The sequence below is a fragment of the Stomoxys calcitrans genome, chromosome 1 (genome assembly GCF_963082655.1).
Source record: "Stomoxys calcitrans chromosome 1, idStoCalc2.1, whole genome shotgun sequence".
Lineage (NCBI taxonomy): Eukaryota > Metazoa > Arthropoda > Insecta > Diptera > Muscidae > Stomoxys > Stomoxys calcitrans.
In genome coordinates, this window is record NC_081552.1 from 138,869,643 (window position 1) to 138,888,682 (window position 19,040).

General features: G+C 40.1%; 2 protein-coding genes across 2 annotated transcripts in view; both read right to left on the reverse strand.

Annotated features, from left to right (window-relative positions):
- Positions 1-2,733, reverse strand: part of LOC106088051 (probable G-protein coupled receptor Mth-like 14) — a 73,340-nt gene extending 70,607 nt beyond the window's left edge. Inside the window, exon 1 of the mRNA XM_059360469.1 lies at positions 2,114-2,733. Coding sequence (XP_059216452.1) covers positions 2,114-2,215 — 102 coding nt within the window. The 5' untranslated portion in view covers positions 2,216-2,733. The remainder of the gene's footprint in view (positions 1-2,113) is intronic.
- Positions 2,734-11,064: 8,331 nt separating this feature from the next.
- Positions 11,065-19,040, reverse strand: part of LOC106088058 (GDP-Man:Man(3)GlcNAc(2)-PP-Dol alpha-1,2-mannosyltransferase) — a 99,617-nt gene continuing 91,641 nt past the window's right edge. Inside the window, exon 5 of the mRNA XM_013253356.2 lies at positions 11,065-11,194. Coding sequence (XP_013108810.1) covers positions 11,107-11,194 — 88 coding nt within the window. The 3' untranslated portion in view covers positions 11,065-11,106. The remainder of the gene's footprint in view (positions 11,195-19,040) is intronic.

Here is a 19,040-nt window from a genome sequence, read left to right on the forward strand (position 1 = left end):
ACTACAAAAAAGAAATTCATTAATATTTTCTGTTTAGAAAAAGTTGAAGGCTACCGCTGAGTTTTCTTTCACTATAAAGTTCTATTGCACTGAATGTCTCATATTCTAGTCTTCACAATCTGGAAAAAACAGCCATTGTTCTCAACACAGCCAAAGAAACTTGCGCTCGTATACAGGTAAAATGAGAGAAAGAGAAACACGAACAAAGAGAACGTGCCAAATAATGGGGTGGTTTGATATGAATGTAAACATAGAACTGACATCTTAATACCGTCAAACTGGTCAGCTCTTTTCAGATGTTTGCGTGAGACCACCTTTTTAAATCCACATTGGGCTTGGAGAAGAAATGTAAACGTCGACTTCGACCATTCTATTTATCACCTTTTTGTGTTTAAAAAGTCGAAGTCGACTTTCACTGTTTAATAAACGACTTTGAAGTCGAAAACAATCGAAATGGGCCGAATGTTTATACTTTTTTTTGCTATGGTTGAAAATAACAAAAGTGATCTTTACAGGGAAAATCTAAAAATAACACAAAATGGAGCGTTTGAAAAAAGAAACCTTAAAAACACCACCCATGGGTTTTCATATGAATACACCCAGAGAAGGTTGATACCAAACGTGCTCATTTCAGTACCATATGGTATTGATAGTAAAGCAACGCCCTATTGTACAAAAACAATACCGGATGGTATGAATGAAACATAAAATGACTAATACCGTTTGGTACTACCCTCATTACAGAGCTGGTATTGGTTTTAATACCAATCTGTCATTGGTTTTAGCACCAGACCGTTATTGGTTTTAGTACCAAACCGTTATTGATTATTCCACCCCCAATGAACCCAAAAAAAACCATTGAAAATAATTTAATCTAATTTTATTTTGATTAGTTATGTTAATAACTACAAAAAGTAATGTTACACCGTGACCAACCTCAATTTTTTGTAGTCATATGCATATCAATGCAGAAATGGTTTTCATATGAATACATCAACACGGCATTGTTTTCCACACAAGATCACTATCATATTTTCAATGTAGAATGTCCTTAGAATTTGTACTATTTCCATTTCTATAAAAACGTTTTATTTGTTTGTTTAACCAATATATTATAATGGCGTCAATATTTTAAGTACAAAGCTTAACAACACTTCTGGCGCGATGACAAGGATACAAATGTTACGCCGTCAATTCATTATAGCCTCCTTTGTCTGATATTCAATTGATACCAAATGGTATCATTGCCAATGACGCTAACAAAATAATAACAGGCGGTAATGGAAAATAACATACATACATAATTTTTATATCAGTGTACACCACCAGCCAAGAGACTTTATTAAGTTGTTGATATAGATAACGTCCTTAGAGTCTGTATTATTTCCATTTTCACCGTTTTCGAGTATTTGGAAATTATATTAGAACATTTTATTAAATTAAAACAAACCATTTATAATGGCGTCAATATTTAAGTACAAATCTAAACAAGACTTTTGACACAGTGAGAAGAATACAAATAGCCTACTTGGGTTCCATATACCCAGGAGGTATATATATATATATATAAAGTATTAGGGAATAAAATACGAAAATGGAATACAAAATTTTGTCCCTTGCAACAAAAATCTTCCATATTGGCATATTCGCCGATCATGACTACATGGGACTCTAATGAAAAGTAATTGGGGGTAGAATAAGAACATGACATTAAAATATGTGTACAAGTATGTAGGTGGCGCTTTACTTCCTAAAACAGTCTCAAATAGTTTGATTGATTCATCCTTACAATATGGGACTTAAATGAATAGTATTTAGGAGTAGAAAACAAATCTAGTTTAATTGACCCATCCTGGCAAATCTAATTTTGGGATTGAGGAGTAAAACAAATCTTATTTTGGGCCATAGGTTTGGGGTCCAAAAACACCCCCACAAACACAAAGCGCAAATAGATGGGCTAAAAAGTAGGTTAGGTTAGGTTGAAAAGAGAGTGTGGGTATTATTCCGCCTATGCCACTATGGACATACACCTAGGCCAGTAATCAGCGTGCTGTGCAAACTAAAAACTAAACTTAAAAAATAAAATCTAAGTCAGGAATTCCATGCTACTTACGTTACTTAAGTTGGTATTGTGTTCCCAAGTGTCTGTTAGCCGCGAAAGCCGGGCAATGACAAAGGAAATGCTCCAACGTCTTACAATCACATGCCCACGCATGCTGTCACTTGCCAGTTTTCTGTCCGTAAAGAATTTGACTCGCTCGACGTCCCCGCGTTAGCACCACACCATCTCACGCATTCAGTGATCGCCCGGATCTCCGCCTGCAGGACCGTATTATGGTCAGGCAGTCGAAAACACTTTTCCATTGTTCGGATGACGTGCCCAAGGTTCGCCAAATGGATATATAGACCAATCACGACACTATGGGGCTTAAATGAAACGTATTTAAGAGTAAACTAGTAAAATCATGCTAAGTTTGTCTGGGGCGAATCTTGGGACCCCAATGAACATGGATTCTGTTAATTTTTTCCACAAATGATTTATGTTGAATGACATATGTGCGCTCTACGTACCAAGTTTCCGCTAAATTAAGCAAACAGTAAAGCTTGTAGGGGCCCTAGAAGAGTAATCCGGATATCAGTTCATATGAAAGCTATATTAAGTTACTAACTTATTTGGACGATTCATAACATGACTTCTGGCCGTAACAAATTCGAATATTTCATACCACGGCTGTTGGAAGTCATAAAAAATACTATGTGTTAAAATTCAGACAGTTCGGGCAACAATTGCGGCCTCCAGGGGCTCAAAATCTCAAATCAGGATACCGGTTTATATGGGAGCTATTGCAGGTTGTAGACCGAATCAAACTGTACTTATAATTGGATAACTGCAGTTTCTAGGGTGTCTAGAAGTCGAGTCGAAGGAGTTATATTTAAACCTGAACCGATATGGCCCATTTGCAATCTCCAACGACATACAGAAAAAGGCAGAATTGATATAGAGCGATAGTCATTTGATTTCGGGACATGTATTACTTTTGAATTATTCCATGTGGTTGGACATTTGCCAGGTGTTAAAATGGCAGTATGTACGGTAAGGTTGATTTAATGAATTGTGGATGTTGGTTGTTGTTGTTGTAACCACATTTTCATGTGGAAGTGGTGATCCGCGTTAAGTTCCTGTAGGTGAGCACGTTCGTTTCGGTCCAAAGGACCGATCGCCACGCGAACAGGGTTATTTAAAGGCACCCATAACTTGCCTTGTCATATTGAGCATCATAGCCACTCATTATTTAAGCAAGAGCCGGTGTCACCCGACCTCTCTCCGCTCCGCTTGATACCGCTAATTGTCCGAGACTGCTGTTGCAACTACTCCGTATGGAACATTCCACTTGCAGCAACCTGTGAACCCGCCCGGGAACTCGCAGCTAAGCTTCTCGTGACAGCTATGAACACCACACAGATCGGACCTCTATGCTCCAGCCTGTGCGGTGCTCACATCTATCCCGTGCCGGTGATGTAAGTAATCCAAACCAACTGCATTTGACATTATAGACATGCAACCCTCATATACATCAGAAGACCGAACACATGAAAATCCAAAAGTCGTGAAATGAGAAAATATTGGTGCATTTGATATCGCAGTTGATGTGTATTTTTCCGGTATCAATTCCAAGGCCTGTTGTGCTGTTTAAGATGTATGCGTGAACTTCAGCAGGATTTGCTTCAATTTCAACTAGAGGACGGACTCCGATGATAATTTCTGCTATTGTTTTCCACTTTTTTTCAAATTGGTAGACTCACGAACTTTCCGGCAAAATAGATAGATTTTGCACGATATGTTTCTTTATTCACATCTGTTCTAAGTGTTCGGTATTCTCATGGAGTTTGGGGGAATAAAAACTTTTTTATAGTCTATAAACCAAATTTCTTTTATCAATTAGTTCTTTAATTGACGCACTAAGTCAACAATTCTGGGCTTTTCGAGACGTGACAATTTTTCATCAGTTTAATAAATATCATATTTTCTACTCCATTCTACAATACTTGGGGTATTTCGCAGGCAAGTGTATTATAATTTATCTTATTAAAATTAAACTAACTTGCCGGTTCTGCTGTGTGCACGACAAAATATGTACCCTAATCATGTTGGTTCCAACAACGGACCCATTGATGCCAACAATTTATCAGCAAAAAGTATAACAAAAATTGTAAAAGGGTAAAAATCCGTTTGTTTAAATCCTTGAGTGGAGCGGACGTTTTGTTATTTTGCTCCGCAAGAATTTTCCTGTTACTCATAATAGGTAATTTTTTTTGGAAGAAAAATTTAAGTTACTCAAGGAGCGGCAGGTCTATAACCCGGGAGTAGGCATAGAATGGACTTCAAACACCCCACAGCTGCGGTGGTGGTATCAGGCCGTAGCATGTTGTCTGGCTCCACTAGCCGACAGACGACTGGTCAGCAGGGGCTTTTGACGAAGATACCTAGTTCGAGTCTTAAGGACAAGGCTGAACCTATTCTACCTTCGCATGCCTATAATTAGCCTTCCATCGGCCTTCCCCTGCAAACCAACACGCTCTTTAAGAGGTTGGAATAAAGAAGACGCATCTGGCGATTTGTAATAAAGGGAATAAACTTTATTACAAATATAACCTTTGTATCAGAAGATATAAGTGGAAGAATATGCGACTGGGATGTGTTGGATGACCAGAGCTTCTCTGACCATCGTTATATTAGTTCCAGCCTTAGAGAAAATACTGCAGAAATGGTCCCTCGGCTAAACAGAAGAAAGGCGGATTGGGATAAATTTCGCCACAAATTCTGCACGTCTATCCTTTCTAGACTTGAAAAATAAGTGTAAACTACGGAGGATATAGACATATTGGTGAAGCGTATCACGAAGGCCCTGAAAGCGTATCACGAAGGCCCTTGTGCCAAGCTAAGGTGGACCCCAGTGCTGGTTGGTCTAAAGAAGGACTGCAGAAAACTCTTCAACAGAGCAAAAGTCACAAGAGCTGAGCTAAGAAAATATAAGGGCGAGCTTAGAAAGGCTCAGAACAAATCCTGGGTAGAATTCTGCAGCTCCGTGGAGGACACATCTGAGGCTTCTAGGCTATGAAAGATTCTGTTCTCGAGACCTATTACGGTCTGTCTAGTGAGGAAACACTAGAACTACTCGTTGATACACATTTTCCGGGAAATTCTCCATCAGACAACGTGGCGCCAGAAGAAGTTGTCACTGATATGCATTCGTCGGAGGCCACAAGGGAATTGTGTCTGAGCCGAAAATCCTTTGGGCGATAAGAACTTTCGACTCCTATAAGTCGCCAGGCCCTGATGATGTATCACCGGTTGAATTACAAGCTGTGGGAGATATACTCTGCTTGTTTCAGAATGTCATATATACCTGTGGGATGGAGGGACACGAAGGTCATTTTCATTCTGAAAGCAGGAAAACCCTACCACACGAAGGCGAAAGATTTTCGTTCTATTATTCTATCATCTTTTATACTGAAGACTCTTGAGAAGTTGATAGCAACATATCTTAGGGCAAAGATCCCTGGAGATCAGCTGTCGCGGCAGCAGCAAGCATAAAGTAAACCCAAATCCACAATTTTTGACATTGAAGGTGCTTTCAATAATGTAAAACCCACGTCAATCATGAAGGAGTTGGAGTTTCTAGGCATCAACTCTACCGTAAGAATGTATATTAATAACTTACTTACTAAAAGATACATTACGGCAGGCTTGGAATCTGTGGATCTAAAAGGATGGATCAGCAGAGAAACACCTCAAGGAGGTATACTGTCTCCTCTATTTGGAATTTAGCCTTTAACAATATATTACCGCCTCTGGGAGAAAAAGGCGTAAAAGTGTTCGTGTATGCTGATGACGTGGCACTTGCGGTTAAGGGACAGTTTCCCACTCTAAGAGATATATTTCAGGAAGCTCACGTGCAGCAGCATAGTGAGCTACCAATAGTGGTCTAGGTATAAATCCGTGCAAGACAAAAGTGAATCTTTTCAGCAGGAGATACAAGTTGCCTACAGTGGAACCTGTCTCCTTGGGAAGAGAGAATGTTCCATTTACAGGAAGCGAAAACAACCTGGGTGTTTTGTTGGACAGGAAATTGAACTTTAAATCCAACATTTTGGAAAGGACAAGAAATGCCACTCTTGCCCTATACACCTGCAAGAGAGCCATTGGCAAAAGTTGGGGATTTAGACTACGTGTCATGCATTGGGTATATACTGCAGTTGTCAGACCTATAATGCTATATGGTATTGTGGTCTGGTGGACGGTGCTTCAAAAGTCCACCTACTGCTCAATACTTAACAGGATCCAAAGGATGGCTTGTTTGTGCATCACAGCCGAACTGAGGACGACACCATCTGATGCACTGATTTTAAGGCTACATTTTATGCCTCTGGACATTGTGGCCACCCAAATTGCAGCGACCACTGCCGCGATGTTAAGGGAGCTTTCGCATTGGTAATGTGGCGGCTACGGACTCTGTGTTATCCTTGATACAATATCCGATATTCCAGGCAGTGTGGATTACACCCTACCAGAGCCGCTTTTTGATAAAAATTACTGTACCACTTTTCCTGATAGAACCGATTGGAACTACGATATCCCTGGTAACAAAAGTTACATAGACTTCTATACGGATGGTTCCAAACTAAACGACAAGGTGGGCTTTCCTGTGTGTATCAAGCGGAGATCCTTGCAATTAAGAAAGTGGTGGCTAAGGTATAATGTTATTATGACGATTGGCAAAAATATCTTCTCAGACAGCTAGGCAGCCATTTAATCCCTGGAGAACGTATTTCTGAACACAAAAACCGCCCTCGACTGTCGCAGATCGCTCAACGAGATGGCTGAACAGTTCAAAATTCACCTGTTCTGGGTGCCGGGCCACAGAGATATATATCGAGACTAGGAAGCACAGGAACATATCTCGAGACTAGGAACTACCCTACACATTCCGGGGATACTGAAATCTGTGGGTATGCCTCTAGCGACATGAAGGCTTAGTTTTCAGGACCAGGCCCGAAGGACAACAAATGATAGATGGTCACAAAGAGGGGACTGTGAGCATTCCAGAACTATGTGGCCTTATCTAGACTTGAGGAGGTCTACTGCTTTGCTGTCATTGGCTAGAACAGACGTCTCAACTATTGTGTCCGTCATGACAGGTCACTGTCTAATCGGAAAACATGCTGACTGACTAATGGTTGCCAGTAACGACTTTTGCAGAAACTGTGAGGACATCGAAGAAGAGACTATAGAATACCTTCTGTTTGTGTGTCCCGCACTAGCAGTCAGAAGGAATTCCACTTTAGGTTCTTATTTCTTCGAGAACCTGTCTTATTTAGCGCATGCGAACATTCGCAAGTTATTGGGCTTTTTAAAGCGATATGGATGATTCAACGTTAGGAACTAGAAGGCATCTTCCTTCTTCTGTTCCTGTGGTATCACAATGGACGAAAACTTCTAAGTGAGTCTGATGGGGACTGTCACTAAAACCTAACTTACCTAAGGAAAATTATGATCAGGGACATTGTTTCGAGTCTCCATAAAAGTTCTTATCATTTTAAACGATGTCTTTAACTGGGAAAATGAAGGCAATTCGGAAACGTTTTTTGTTGTTGGCAAAATTTTAAATTCTTCAGCCACGTTTTCTTTTGTAGAGCGTTCATCAACTCGGCACTATTATATAAACCTTTATATTGCGCCATTTTTGTCTGGCGTCCCATGACTACACTACTTGTTTTTAACTGATATTTTTCCTGTTTGTTTTCACTTTTCCAGCCAACAAAGGCAAAATATTATTCCTCATGCACCACAATTTTGTTTGTTTTTGAACACGCAAAGCAAACACAAATCGTTGTCATTGAAAATGTAACGTATTTTACGGTTTTTTTATGTTGCGGCCCACCATCCGATTTCGCTGAAATTTGGGACAGTGAGTTGTGTTAGGACTCTCGACGTCCTTGTTCAATTTGGCCCAGATCGGTCCAGATTTGAATAAAGCAGTCATATAGTTCGATCTCTCGATTTAAGGTCTTAGGCCCATAAAAGCAATTTTTTGTCCGGTTTCGCTGAAATTGAGAACAGTGAGTTGTATTAGTCTCCTCGAAATCCTTCTTGAAGATAGCCCGGTCAAAATTTGAATATATTGTAGATGCTATATAGACCGATGTGTCATTTTAAGGGTTTGGCCTCATAAAAGACGCATTTGTCCGATTTCGCTATTTTTAAGTTCTTTGACATTCTTGGTTCAGATCAGTCTATATTTGGATATAGCTGCCATACACATGTACCGATCACCCGATTTAAGTTCTTATGTCCATAAAAGATGCAGTTTTTAACCGAAGAATTTGGTATAAAGAGTTAGGCACTGTCAAAGCCTTCCAGAATATGGTGGAGATCGGACTATATATAGATATAGCTGCTATGGGTTCATACTGTCGCAGATCTCTCAATGCGATGGCTGATATATCCCAGGAAATTGTAAACCGGACGAGCTTGTGAGACTAGGAACTACCCTACACATTCAAGGGATACTGGAAACTGTGGGTATGCCACTAGCGACATGTAAGCTAAGTTTTCAGGACCAGGCCCGAAGGGCAACGAATGATAGATGGTCACAATGAGGGGGCTGTGAGCATTCCAAAACTATGTGGCCTAATCTAGACTTGAAGAGGTCCACTGCTTTGCTGTCATTGGCTAGAACAGACGTCTCAGTCATTGTGTCCGTCATGACAGGTCACTGTCTAATTGAAAAACATGCTGACAGACTGAAGGTTGCCAGAAACGACTTTTGCAGAAGCTGTGAGGACATCGAAGAAGAAGAGACTGTATAACCTTCCGTGTATGTCCCGCACTAGCAGTCAGAAAGAGTTCCACTTTTGGCTCTCATTTCTTTGAGAACCTGTCTGATTTAGCGGATGTAAACATTCGCAAATTATTGGGCTTTTTAAAGCGATCTGGATGGTTCAACGGTAGGAACTAGAAGGCATCTTCCTTCTTCTGTTCCTGTGGTATCACAGTGGGCGAAAATATGTAAGTGAGTCGGATGGGAGACTGCTACTTAAACCTAAAGAGTAAAAAAGGAAAAGTACGTATATACAATAGTTTTAACGAAAAATCGTCTCTCAGCTTTAAAATTATTCTTGAAATAAGTAAAACATCAAAAAACTGGAATGTACGATTTACCGCAAAATAATGGGACGTCACCATAGCTTTTATTTGTTTTCACTGTTGATTTGGTTGACTGGCCAGAACGCTTATTTAAAATTCCGGATAGATCCTCAGAAAAAAAAATTTAGTGTGGTTTTTTGGGACTCAGCATAAAGTTTTCCCTGATCATTGGGCTAAAACTTTAATCGCACTCATTGACATGCGAGAAGTATATCCTAGTATTTAATAGAATGTTTCTGAGAACTGAAATAGGCATGTATTATGCTCCCTGTGACAAAAAGCGACAGCTAAAATCCTAAATTTACAAAAAGGGTAAAAGGCGCTTACTAGAAATGTTAAAAAGTCCAATTAGTGCCTTTTCTTCGTTTGGTACTAGGTGGTACCTTTTTGGGGTTTTGGTGACCTAAAATGCTTTTAAGGTAGAGGTTAAATAGTACCGGAGATATCACCCCGCCTTGGGGAACTCCCTGTTTCACTCTACAGTGCTTCGACTTCTTATACCCAACAAATGACTGGCGATGTCTTCAAATAGTATGGCATGGCTGACCGCGTCGATTGCCTTAGGTCATGTGCAACGAAGACCGTCCTATCACATGGCCTGGGCTAATTGAAGCCACGGCAAATGTGTGCGGTGATGGCATGCAAAGCAGTTGTTGTGCTATGCAGTATCCGGAATCCATGTTGATGCTCGTCGAACGGAAGTTGTCCTACGAGGCTCGGGAGGAGTATTGCCTCGTGGCTTCTGGTGAGAGAAGGGAGATCGGTCTGTACGACTCCCCCAAACTTGGGCCCTTTGCAGCCTTCAGTATCGGGATCACTCTGTCCATTTTCCTACCGGGGTTCGGGGTTCAAGGGTGACTTTACAGTAGACGACAGCTTGCCTAAACCGGTGCCTAAATTACGGGCGAGATGGATCTATACTGCGTGGAATGATGTATAACGAAGGCCGATCCCCCACTTTCATTCCTTAAGCGATATGGGCTGAGATGCTGCTGTTGCGTACATTGTCGCACGGGAGCGTACACAGAAGGCGATGACGACGACGCTTATGACCCACTGTTGTCTATGTTCGCTTAGCACCTTGCAACATATTCAGTGTGACTATACTCCCGTAATGACGTAAGGCCAGAGCAAGATCGGTAATGTACCCACTCCATGCACCGGTTACCCTTACCTCTGCAAACTGAACAGAACCAGGGTCCGGGGTTCTTTTCAATACCGGCACGGACCAGAATCGTCCGAAGAAGGCACTCCGGGATATGCCTCACCCATGACGAAAAAAGGACGAACACGTGCACTGAGGCGGCAGCCCTGGCCGATGAAGATTCCATCGGGTCAATCCGGTGCGTACAACCAGCTGCCATGGGATAACTGTGGCTACATTAATGCGTTGTTTTTGGCCAAGCACAAGAAACCATGCGTGAGCTGCAGTGTTATCAAGTTGCAAAATCAAAATTTTCTTCTTCCACAATTCTGGCGCACTGTTTCTCGTAAATTGATGATTTAGCTTTGGTTTCTACGAGCGATGTAAACGCGACGCTGTTTTTGGTAAAAATTGCTTAAAAAATAAGCAAAAATGGAAGATGAACCAAAACGCGTCCAAGTCAAACAGTTCCCAAAAATTAACTAAACATTCAATATGGCCAACATATAATTCAACAAAACAACCGAAAATCGAATATACGTAGCCCGCGAAAATTCAAAATACGCGATTCTTTTCGAACAAACCTCATAGTAGTACTTTGTTAAAATATTGGCAATCTATTACCTCCTATCATCATTGTATCAACATTGCTAAATATTTAGTTTGCCTATAGTGTGCTGGTAATTTACTGCTTTATCAAATGAAATGAGAATTTGATCGGTAATAACATATATTTATTAATTGTAAAGAAACCCTAATTCTTGTCCTTGTTGAAAAGTGGAATAATTGCACGAAGAAAATTGGTTTCGAACTCCTTTTCCGAAAACCTATCAACGGAAGACCTGAAAAGAAATAAATAATAAAAATTGGTGAATTATACATATATATATATACATATGTTACATGTTGCAGTGTCATAATGTAGTAAATATACAATTCCTTATATTGTGTGTTATTCAATTCGTTCGTTACTTTTACGTGCACTACTTCGTACATATTCCTAGGATGCCACTCAGAGGTTAGCATATCAGCCTGTGACGATGAACGCCAGAGTCGAATGCTAGCGAGAACATCAAACGATAAAGATATTTAAAAAAAAAATATGAGCAAAGATGGAATGTTGGTTTTTTTTTGTAAAAAATTTTAAAATAATTTTTTATACATTTTTTAAAACAAAACTTGTGTACCGAACTTTATCCACATAGCGCGATTATCTAAATAACAGTAAAGAGAAACAATTTTTGTATTTTTTTAACAAAAGCCGTGCATTATAATTTTTATTTGCACAGACACAAAATTGCCTCCAAATATTTTCCCATTTTATTTGTGGATTTTCCTTCTCGCAGAAGAACCTAAGGAGGTCGTCTTGGCACTGATTTGACTAGTCTGGATGTTTTTTCTTCGCTAATATTAGACCAATACTCCATTATAAACCCGGCCGATACGGGATAACTGTGAGCACCACACAGGCTGGAACTTTGAGCTCCGACTTATGTGGTGTCCATCGTTATCACGGGAAGCTTAGCTGAAAGGTACCGGGCGCGTCCACAGGTTGCGGATGGTGCAAAGCTGCGGCCGCGGGCAGTCAGCGATTTTCGAGAGGAGAGTCTCAATGAGGAGTCAGGAGGCACTGGCTCTTAATTAAATACTGAGTGCCAATGATACTCGAGATGACAAGGCGAGTTATTGGCGCCTACAAATAACCAATGGCCAACATCAGCGTCAGTTTCCAGGTTTGGGGCGGCTGGTGGCGAGCGTCGGATCTTGGAACAAGCGGCTCGCCACAACGAGGGATACGTGTGCAATCCCACAAAACTCATGCGGTTGGGGCGCTGGGCCAGTAACCCGCCCCCGGAAAACTGAGAACTACTATGAGAAACAAAGGAATAGTAAAAACGGGTGGATGGTGGATGAGAGGTGGATGAGAGGCTAGACACAATCCGCTTAAAAGCCAAATTCTTTAACATCCGTCTTATTTGTGCCCATGCCCCGACGAAAGATAAAGACCAGCAGACAAAGGATATTTTCTACGAGCGCCTGGAGAGAGTATATGACCGCTGCCCCGCCCATGATATTAAAATCGTTCTGGGAGATTTTAATGCAAAGATAGGGAAGGAGGAAATTTTTGGTCCAACAGTCGGAAAGTTTAGCCTCCACGAGATAACGTCCAGTAATGGGTTGAGGCTGATAGATTTCGCCGCGGCAAAAACCATGGTAGTTAGTAGCACCAGATTTCAACATAAAAATATTCACAAAGCCACTTGGCTGTCACCGTGGAGCGAATATAGATTCGGATCATTACCTTGTTGCAGCAAAGATTCGCACTCGTTTGAACATGGCGAGGAAGCTGGACATACTCCAACTGCTTGATGAAAACACTCCTTGTTCCGATGATATAATGGCGCAGTGGCAAACTACTGCCCACTCCATGGAAAATGCCGCGAAATCCGTACTTGGGTACCGGAAGCCTCCTCCAAGAAACCCATGGTACGACCAAGAGTATCGAGATGCTACTGAAGCCAAGAATGCGGCATATAGAGCAACCCTGCAATCAGTAGCAACGAGAGGTATCGGGAGAAAAGGAGAGAGGAGACTCTGCAGGATGACACTTGCTGATACGCGTTCCTCAGTAAGAATAGGAAAGAACCTCTCCGAACCATTTAATACCAAACGAGGTTTCAGACAAGGAGACAGCCTATCGTGTGATCTCTTTAATATCCTGCTGGAGAAGATTATATGAGATGCAGATGTGAATAGATATGGCACACTAATCACAGGAGAACACATGCTACTCGCCTATGCCGACGACATCGATATCATAGGTCGGTCACGGGAAGTAGCCTTTGCAGCCTTTGAAAGAATCGAAAGAGAGTCAGTGAAAATGGGTCTGGCAGTAAACGGAGATAAGACGAAATGGATGATTTTAACTCCCAAAAAGCCTTGCACAACCGAGCAGATAAAGAAAATGGAGAAAATTGGGAACCACAACTTTGAGACAGTCAGTAACTTTATCTACCTCGGCACCGCCGTAACCGAAACGAATGATACCAGTTTTGAGATTAAGCGAAGAATAATACTGGCAAACAGATGCTTCTTTGAACTAAGTAACGGTTTAGAAACAAGGCCACCTCTCGACAGACGAAGATTATATTATTCAAGACACTGATACTACCCGTGCTGTTATATGGTTCTGAAGCATGGGTACTTGTGAAAACAGATGAGGCAGTGCTTAGAGTATTTAAGACAAAGATTCTTCGTAAAATATATGGACCAGTTTACGTTAATGGAGAATATAGGCGACGTATGAACCACGAGCTGTATAAGCTGTATGACAACGATAGCATAGTTACAAGCACCAAATAAAACGGCTGCGTTGGCTAGGTCATGTTGTCAGAATGGATGAAGAAGCTTCAGCAAAGAAGTCTTTTGAAGGCAAACACGGTGGTACACGCAAACCGGGAAGACCAAAAGCCCGATGGAAAGATCAAGTTGTGGGAGACACCTCGAAACTTGGTGTCAGAGATTTTAGAATGAGCGCAGAAGATCGAGGCGCTTGGAACGCTATTCTACTTTCGGCTAGTGGAAGAAATATTCTGTTATAGCCAATTAAAATAAAGTAAGTAAGTACTCCATTATAAAAGATTTAGCATATCCAAGGTTATTTTATCGGTGCGAATTTGATGCTCCAATAAATCTCAACAATTTTCTGGTTTTGTATGTAGTCAACAAGGCTTCTTTGTCAGACAAAGTGCTCCCAGCACCTTGAGAACCCTGTGATAATTGCATTGACATTTGCACGGCACGATTGGCTAAGTTGTAGTTCAACCTCACGCAGATGTCGCCAACGAGAGGCCCGAAGCTATAATCATTTGCATATAATACGATCCGGATGTCGTCTGCAAAGTTTGGAATAGAGGAGATGTAGAAGGTAAACAGTGCCGGAAATATCACTCGCCTTGCGGAACTTTCTGTTTCACTTATCAAGCGGCTTAATTACTGGCGAGAGAAGTGAGATCGGTTTGTACGACTCTCTTTTACTGGCTTCAGTGGCGGGATCACTATGCCCATATTCCAAGCCTCGGGAACTATGAAAGTGCTCAGAGACAGGCGGAGAATCTGTGTCATGTACTCGACTTCCGGTACATTCAGGATCTTCAGCAAAATTCGTGTTTTGTTACTTTTTGGGCAGTATGCTTAGAATAGCGATCATGTTGGAACCAAAAGTCCTCTGTTAGATTAACTTGTTGTGCACTTTGATGAAAATGTTCTTTGAGAATATAAGATAACCACACTTATCAATTGAGGATTCTATAAACATGTACCTCCACACCGTAAAAGCACATCCACCCCGTTTAACCGTCGTAACCAGTATTGCGATTCTATAGCTTCTAACGAAAATCTTTTAGTTGATATTATCGACGAAAAATTCGTTCCTGCATCATTTCTTGTACCTTAGTTCTAGTTCAGTATTTGCTATAACTCAACATTATCCAGTTTTTTCTATCTTTTATATTTAGAGCCGTATTCACAAAAAGTTATGGAGGCTTTATAAACTACTAATAGACATTTGCACCAAAAACCGTGTCCACAAACCTTCAATAGCCTATTAAGAGCTTAAACAAGTTTTGTTCAGTGAGCATAAGATATTGTAGGCCCTAAACTTCTTTACCCAAATAATAACCTCACTTATTGTAATTTCTGCATACACTCGCAAAAGAATAATTCTATCTATAAAATATTTCTATTTAAAAAAAATAGAGAATATTTGCAGATAAAAATATTCTAAACTAATTTATAAATTAACTCAAATTTTATTAATATTTTTTTAAAAATTTGGCAAAAATTATTTCTCTATGTGTCTACGACAGATAATCGAAAGAACTTGGAGCGGACGCGTATACATATTTTGAAACATGGCCATGAAAGTCCCAAATAGTCAAAAGCAAAAATAAACATTTTTTAATTGGTGTCTGCCATTTTTTTTTTGTACGGTGCGAATCAGCTGATTGCAAATCTATTGGCAAACATTGAATTCATTAAAAATGCATTTAATGAGTTAAAGGCGTTATATAAGCCAATAGGAGTTATTCTTAAGTCACGCTGGTTATAATTTATTGCAATTTGAGATGTTCCGATGGCTGTATGTGCAAATTTTGTGATTTTGTACTAATATAGCCGGGCTCACTCACATGATGCAAACTAAATAAAACAAACCCAACATCCGACCCTGCATCGGTTTAAAAAAATTAAGACTATTTAGTAAGAAATGCATTTGTTCTTAGTGAATTGCAGTTTTTTTTTTAATAATTATTGCGCAAACAAGTTTGATAATATCTGGAACCGATTGTGGAAAAACAGCATTATATCTTCTTATATATAAAAATCAATTTGTGTTTGTTTGTCAGTTTGTTTGTTTGTTTGTGTGTTCCTTATAGACTCAGAAACGGCTAAACCTATTTTCTTGAAATGTTCACAGATGGTGCATAATGATCCCGTGATGAAAATAGGGTACTACATTTTTTGATATCTGAAGGGCGGTGGACCCTCCCACTTATCCTAATTTTCGGAAACGCCAGAGATGGGTGGTGCGATTTAATCGAAATTTTGTGTGTTCTCTTGTTTTGTTTGTAGGTTACTATAAACCTACAAACAAAAATTTGGTATCCAAACTTGGGATGGGGTACCTAGGAGGCCGCCCCACCCACAAAACATACCAAATATATATATAGTCCAATCACGACAATATGGGACTCAAATGAAAGGTATTTAAGAGTATAAAACGTATCTGATATCCAATTGTCGGACCAAGTGTTTGGGGGACCACCCCAAAACCCCCCTAAATCGAACCAATTTACTGACAATGGCAATATGGATTTGCAAGTAGATTACGAATTTGATATCCAAATGTGGGACCAAGTTTCTGGGGGTCCACCCCTTCCCCAAAACACCCCCCAAAGGGGACAAATTTACGACCATAGCAATATGGGGCTCAAATGATCAAATCTTTGGGAGTAAAGCACGAATCTGATATCAATATTCGAGAAAAAATGTTTATGGGCCACCCCAACCCCATAAAACCACCCCAATAGGTCGTATTTGCTGGACATTGCAATATGGGGCTCATATAAGAGGTATTTTAGAGTAGAACAAGAATCTAATATATATTTTCAGGGCCAAGTCACTGAGTGGCCGCCCCATCCCTCTAAACAGCCCCCAAAACCGTCATGTTTCTCGACTTTGGAAATATGGGACTCAAGTGAAAGATAATTGGGAGTAGACTACGAATGTTATATCAACATTCGGGACCATTATGGGGTTCAAATAAATAATATTTGAGAGTAGAGCAGGATGCTGATATATTTCCAGGGCTAAGTGTCCCCAAAACATTTTTACCGACCATATCAATGTGGGGCTCAAGTGAAAGGTATTGGGGAGTAGAGCACGAAATTGGTACCCACTTTCGGGACCAATTTTCTGGGTGTCAACCCTTTCCCCAAAAACAACCCACAAACAGCAATTTACTGACCGACGCAATATGGGCCTCAAATACTGGTATTTGGGAGTATAATACGAATTTGATTTCCAAAAGTGGAACCATGTATTTGGGAGTAAAAATTTACCGACCATGGTAATGTGGCTCAAAAGAAAGGTATTTGAGATTTAAAAACGAATTTAACAAGTGTCTTGGGGACGCCTCATCCCATAAACTCCCCTTAAACCAATGCCAACATGGGGTTTAAAAAATGGTTTTTGAGGGTAGAGCACGATGCTAATATTTTTTCAGGGCTAAGTGTCTGGGGGACCACCTCACCCCACAAAACATCCCTAAATTGGACATACATATCTACCGATCTTGGCAATTCGGGGCTCAAATGAAAGGTATTTGGGAGTAGGGCACGAAATTCATACCCACTTACGGGACCACATTTCTGGGGGTCCACACCACCCCCTTAACCCACCAACCAACACCCTGGGGCAATTCCCACTTAAGCTATATACTATTTTCGTAGCATGGTATTTCACTCAAAGCTCTTTAATTGTCAAAAATTAATATTCAAAGGATAATTTTGTTCCAAATAAATTAAAAGAAGGCGCAGCGGAGCGGGCCCTGTCCAGCTAGTATATATATAGTAGAGCACTATATATATATATTTATTCACAATTTATTTCAATCTAATAAATTATTCAAATCTTTAATGTATTGTATAGCTATGTATTCTTAGTTTTGGAGAAATTACCCGTACTTTAATTATAAGAATTTTATATTCTTGTTGTGCGGGCGTACATACATAAATAAATTACAAATGTCGAGGAAGAAGTTCGTATGGTTTTCTTCTCTTCAGTCTTCTTTCCCATCCTATTGCACCATGCCGGAATCAGGTTTTCAATTAACAATATTTCTTAAGACTTTGTTATTAAAGGACTGGATTAATGTTTTTTCTTCTGTGTACATCCCCACAGTTGAATACCGTTCAACCAAATTGGTTTCAGCTGCTGTTGATATATAAGTCGTTTGTTTTCTATTGACAACATTGACTTTCTGCCTAATAGATATTTTAGTTGGCACCATTTTACATTCAATTCAATATATTTTTTTCTTAACGTGTTCATTCCATCGCAATTTTGCATCAATTGTCATTCCCAAAAATTTTGCACTGTCGGAAATAGGTAATAGTTTTCTATCCACGTAGATGGGCAAGTTTTGGACTGGGTTGTTTGCAAAGTTTACATGAACACATTTTGTTTGGTTGAGATTTAATATATGTCAGTCTTTTGTCCAGCGGAATATTTGATTAAGCGAATGTTGTTACCTTACATTTGCTTCCTGTTCAGTATCTGCAGTGCATAATAAATATAACAGTATCGTCTGCAAACGTTGCTAGCTTGGAGTTAGGTAATTCAGGGATATCATATGTGTATAATAAGTGTAGCACTGGGCCAAGAATACTTCCCTGTGAAAGGCCAATGTTGATTTTTTTCATTTGGGAATATGAAAAGTTCATTTTCACCCTAAAGAATCTGTGTTGCAGGTATGAGGTTATGATTTCTACATAACATGCTGGTAGCAATGTAGTTGAAAAGAGTGTGCGGAAATTAATTAATCCGCCCCATGCCACTGTGGACATACACCTAAGCCAGTAACCGGCTTTTTGTGCGCTCTAAAAACTAAAAAGGAACCTCGAAAAAGACAATTCCGTGCTACTTATAAAATCCTTAATTAAACACAAGGCGATACAACGCAGCAACAACAAACCCTTTATCGGCAAGGGTTGCCGCCTCAGTGTACAACACTCAGCTAAAACAACAACAACCACAATACAGTAGCTTTTTGTTAATAGTCTGGAAACTACAACAGCGTCAAGCTAAAGACAAACCATAGACAAAAGGGCATATTCGGCAACTAGCAGCTAATGAAAACATGAATTGCAAATCAATATAATACGAATTGGATCTATCAAAACAACATATCTAACAAATATTGCGGTGGAAGTTGGCCTTTTATAAGAAAAGTAAAGCTCAAAAATCTTCCCTAACTCAACGATACAAAGGCGATCGAATTTTGATTGCTGAAATATACGATTTAATGCTAAAATATTGTTCAATCTCATGGCAGCCGGTGCTGGGTACCGGAATGACACGATGGCACGAACATAGACAGCATTGGGTCATAAGTGTCGTCGTCTACGG